The 5,000-nt window shown below is 34.6% G+C and overlaps 1 protein-coding gene across 8 annotated transcripts in view; it reads left to right on the top strand.

Annotated features, from left to right (window-relative positions):
- The window catches only part of tanc2b (tetratricopeptide repeat, ankyrin repeat and coiled-coil containing 2b), a 158,835-nt gene that overhangs the window by 102,382 nt on the left and 51,453 nt on the right, over positions 1-5,000 (top strand). The window contains exon 1 of one of the 8 annotated variants that reach the window (XM_058792882.1): positions 3,487-3,561. The exons of the other annotated variants lie outside the window; for them this stretch is intronic. Coding sequence (XP_058648865.1) covers positions 3,543-3,561 — 19 coding nt within the window. The 5' untranslated portion in view covers positions 3,487-3,542. Of the gene's footprint in view, positions 1-3,486; positions 3,562-5,000 lie in introns of those variants that run through there. 8 annotated transcript variants of the gene reach the window in all.

The following is a 5,000-nucleotide window of genomic DNA, read 5'->3' as shown; positions in this document are numbered from 1 at the left end:
ATTCAGGTGAGGAGCTAAACCTGAATACACACAGACTCATGGGGACTCGTGTCACGGGTAAACAAGCTAATAAATCACACAGAATGAAGTTTTTTGAAAATCTAAAAATGCCTGTAGTCTCCTGTAAGGGGTAGGTTTAGGTGTAGGGTTGGTGTAGGACAACAGAATATACGGTCTGTACAGTAGAAAAACCATTACGCCTATGGAGAGTCCCCACAAGGATAGCAAACCAGACGTGTGTGTGTGTGTGTGTGTGTGTGTTGCTCGGTTTGCTCTTTCACTCCCCGTCGTGGCTCTCAGTCGATGATGAATCTGTACAGTGTTTCTGTCAGACTTCAAATCTCTGTTACTCGCTCCTGTGCCTCAGCGCTGGCCGCTCCTGCTGCGCTAGCATGCGGGACAAGAGTGAAACACCACAGAGAGAGACGACATGCTGCCGCAAAACTACAGCCACCCTTCCTACCGCATCGCCTGTTGCCATAGCAACCATCTGTCTCCTCCACAGCGCAGGAATGTGAGGATGACAGGCGGAGGAGAAAGTGCTTCATACGTTCTTCTGGCATCTGTATGGCCTTTCTCTCACAGGGAATGTGGGTCATTTCAGCCGATCTCTGATTGGTCAGGACCGTTCTCAGCATCACATGTCATCACATCCTGCTCGTTTCAGCTCGTTTACAGCGAGATGTTTTAATACTGTCAGGACCAAAACAATGCTGAAGTTGACAAGTTTGATCTGTTTGATTCATTTGAAACTCTGTATAATATTTATCTGCTCAAGAAACATTTCTGATTATTATCAATGCTGAAACTCATATTTTTGTGGAAACTGTGATACATTTTGTTTTTCAATAGATAGTTCAAAAGAACAGCAGTTATTTGTCAATATTTTGTAACATTATAAATGTCTTTACTGCCAAAAAGATTTACCTAAAATAATGTAATAATTAAAATATAAAATAAATATTTGTTTTATTTCAGCTAGTTGTCCAAGCAAATTTAATGATGTACTAAAATAACTAAAACTAAAACTGAAATAAAAATGAATAAACAAATATATAGACATGTATGAAAACATAAAAACTGCAAAAATTGTAAAAACAAAACAAAACAATAAAATTACTTAAAACTGAGATTATGATAAAAGATAAAATAAAAACTGACAAAAAATAAAATATTAATGAAAACTCTAACAGTATCTAATAGTAATTATATCTAATTGTAAAAATGTACAGGATCAATTTAATGCATCCTTTTTATAAAAAGTAAAAATGTCATTCCAAATATATATTATGTAAATATGTTTACGATATATAAATAATGCGTTACAATATTTGTTAAAAACTTTCATTAAAAACAACATGTATGTAAATCAGTCGCTAGGATTGATGCATCAAAACAAATGATTGAATATCATCCTTTCCTCTGTTCATTGACAAACAGTAACTACAACGTTACTGTATTTTATGAGTGGTTTTGAATCTCCTTGGCAACAGCTCCTCTCACTGAAACAGATCATCTTTGAAGCCATCTGATGCAGAAATAAGGAGATGTTTAATGAACCTAATCAAATATCACGATGCCCTCGTAGCGAATGATCTCACCTGAGGAGAAGTTTCTCAGATGTTCGTCACAGAGAGCGGTTGCTCCTATAGATAGCAGCTCGGCGCGTGGGTGCTGTGACCATCTATGTATAGATGCATTTCCAGCTCTGACATTCTCACTGAAACCTGCGCACAAACACAAACATGCACTAAAACCTACGCGGACACACACACACACACACACACACACACACACGCGCACGCGCGCTCAGTTTTATATAAGCAGCAGATCCAGAGACTCGGGCTGCTGTCTGTCAGTCAGGTCTGACCGGTTCATTACAGCATGCGTGGAGTTTCCAGTGTTTTCTGGCTGTATGACACAGTAAGTGCTCTTTCACTTATAGGCAAAAACAGAGCAAAAATGCTGCAGTTCTTTCCATATGTATAAACACACAGATTCGTGTTTGAGAATGCAGTCGGTGGTATTTAGGAGCTGGGATGGATTGAAAGCGGTGTGTTGTGGAGTGTTAATATGACAGGCTTGTGAAGGGTGTGTCTGTAGACATGTTGAGACGCCTGTTTGATGTTGACTCGGGGTCAGCTGCTCGAGCTTTGGAGATGGTATCAGATCATGCATATGCGTTATTGCTGTGGGCTCATTGAGGAAAGCCGTCGGTCTGGTTCGTGTGTGTGTTGTTGTTGTTGTTGTTGTTGTTGTGCGTGAAGGGAATTTCACTCTCACGGTGTGTGAGAACAGACAGACAAATGATGGATTACTTGTAAAAACAATGCAAGTTGACGTCTTTAAAAACATCTCAGTCATATCTCACACTATCAGAAGCTCAACGCTTGTCAGATATTTCAGCTCGAAAGTTATCATTCAATTCTTATAAAACACAATTATCTGATCTATATCACATTAGTTTTATAGCTCTGTTCTTACTGTAATATTTGTTAAAAACTTACATATATGTAAATAAAGGTAGTTGTTGTTCACTATTACAGATTGTTAAATTGGCCAGATTACTAAATAACATCCTTTCTTCTGTTTCAATGAAAAACATTTATAATAATAAAATTTATACTATCAACACATTGCAAAATAATACATATTTATTAAATATTAATGGCAAATAAGTAGTAATGAAATACATAATAATAGTAAGTAAAAACATGCATTGGTTATTATTATTTAAACTACAGTTGTACTGTATGTTATGCAATATTTGTTCAAATAATTGTTGTTTGTTACTACAGATTGTTATATTATATCATCCTTTCTTCAGTTTCTTGACAAATAGTAATAATAATAATAGTAATATAACTACCAACAGAATTTAAAAAAGTAATGGTAAAAACTATGATACAACAATTATTAAATATTAATGGTAAAATAAATAGTAGTAATAAGGAAAACATGCCTTATTTTAATTACAGTGTACTGCATTTTATTTCTTGAATGTAACGTTTGGAAAGGATGTTTGGTTTAAATGATAGTTCCTCTCAATAAAATAAATCACCATTTTAAGCCTTTTTATACACGATATGGAGAAGTGTATTGAATATTGTATGTTAAACGTTTAGTGTTGTCTCATTTGTATCCACTTTATGCAAGGAATTTCTGAGACAAAGTTTTACATTTTTTTATTCCTGATGTGGATACACAATACAAACAATATACAAATATACACATACAATTTGACGTAAGACAGCACCATGAGACAAGGTTGTTGTTCAGCGCAGACTGGAGCGCTCCAGCTGTCCTCTCATTAGCTGTGTTGTGTTCTGATCTTTATTCAATGCTGTATTGTTTTGTGGGGCAGGACAGTACACCCTGACCTTCCCAAAACAGCTGAATGTTTGACTGAAGACTCATTAAGAACACACCCAGCACACTCTCTCTCTCTCTCTCTCTCACACACACACACACACACACACACACGCGCGTTCATACGCTGCCTGCGCACCGGACGCTGGACTCATGTGTGTTGTGTTGAAGGAATGGCGTGTCTGGGAACAGGTGTGTTGTGGTTTGTTGTTTCTTCTCCTCACCTTTCAGTCCGTCTCGGTTTCTCCTGTGTTTCTGTGAATGAGCTTGAGCATGTTAAACTCCTCTCGTTGTGTTTGTTGTGTTTTGTTGTGTTTTTTTGGCTCAGGGCGGTCAATCACAACTGCTTTTGCTTCAGGACTTTTATATTCAGTGTTAAACCACAGAATCAGAATCAATTGTTTATTTGATACTTCTGAATTCTGATTGAATGAGCTGCGTTTGAAACTGTTGTAAATGATTTTAAACACAAAAGTGATGCGCATGTAATAATGTAACATTAGTGTAATAATGAACTAGATGTAACTTTTGTTTAACAGTATTGTGTTTTGGCATATTGGCACACTTTATAAAAACAATAAGCCACACAAACTTGTGTGTTACAGTGACTTTACCATATTAGTTAATATATCTCGTGGATTATTGTTTTATCACACTAATGTACACCACCAGTCAAACATTTCTGAACAGTACGATTTTTAATGGTTTTCTTTTCTGCTCACCAAGCCTGCATTTATTTATCCAAAATACAGCAAAACTAGTAATATTGTGAAATATTTTTACTATTTAAAATAACTGCTTTCTATTTGAATATATTTTAAAATGTAATTTATTCCTGTGATTTCAAATCTGAATTACTCCAGTCACATGATCTTCAGAAATCATTCTAATATGCTGATTTGCTGCTCAAGAAACATTATTATTATTATTATGTTGAAAACTGCCAAGTAGCATTTTTCAGGTTTCTTTGATGAATAGAAAGTTCAGAAGAACAGCATTTATCTGAAATAGAGATCTTTTGTAACATTATAAATGTCTTTATCATCACTTTTGGTCAATTTAAAGCGTCCTTGCTAAATAAAAGTATTCATTTATATAAAAAATAAATAAATAAATAATATATATATACTGACTCCATGCTTTTGAATGGTATAGTGTGTATAATGTTACAAAAGCTTTTTATTTCAGATAAATGCTGATCTTTGGATCTTTCTGTTCATCAAAGAATCCTGAAAATTGTTTTACTCAGCTGTTTTAAATATTGATAATAATAATACTAATAATAAATGTTTGTTGAGCAGCAAATCAGCATATTAGAATGATTTCTGAAGATCATGTGACACTGAAGACTGGAGTAATTCAGATTTGAAATCACAGGAATAAATTACATTTTAACACATATTCACATAGAAAATATTTCACAATATTACTGCTTTTGTTGTATTTTGGATCAAATAAATGCAGGCTTGGTGAGCAGAAGAGAATTCTTTAAAACATTAAAAATCTTACTGTTAAAAAACTAGTGAGGGTAAACAAAACTATCTATCTATCTATCTATCTATCTTCTATCTATCTATCTATCTATCTATCTATCTATCTATCTATCTATCTATCTATCTATCTATCTATCC

Source organism: Onychostoma macrolepis, chromosome 12 (genome assembly GCF_012432095.1).
Source record: "Onychostoma macrolepis isolate SWU-2019 chromosome 12, ASM1243209v1, whole genome shotgun sequence".
Lineage (NCBI taxonomy): Eukaryota > Metazoa > Chordata > Actinopteri > Cypriniformes > Cyprinidae > Onychostoma > Onychostoma macrolepis.
The sequence above is the reverse complement of the archived record's forward strand: the minus strand, read 5'-3'. Positions and strand labels throughout refer to the sequence as shown.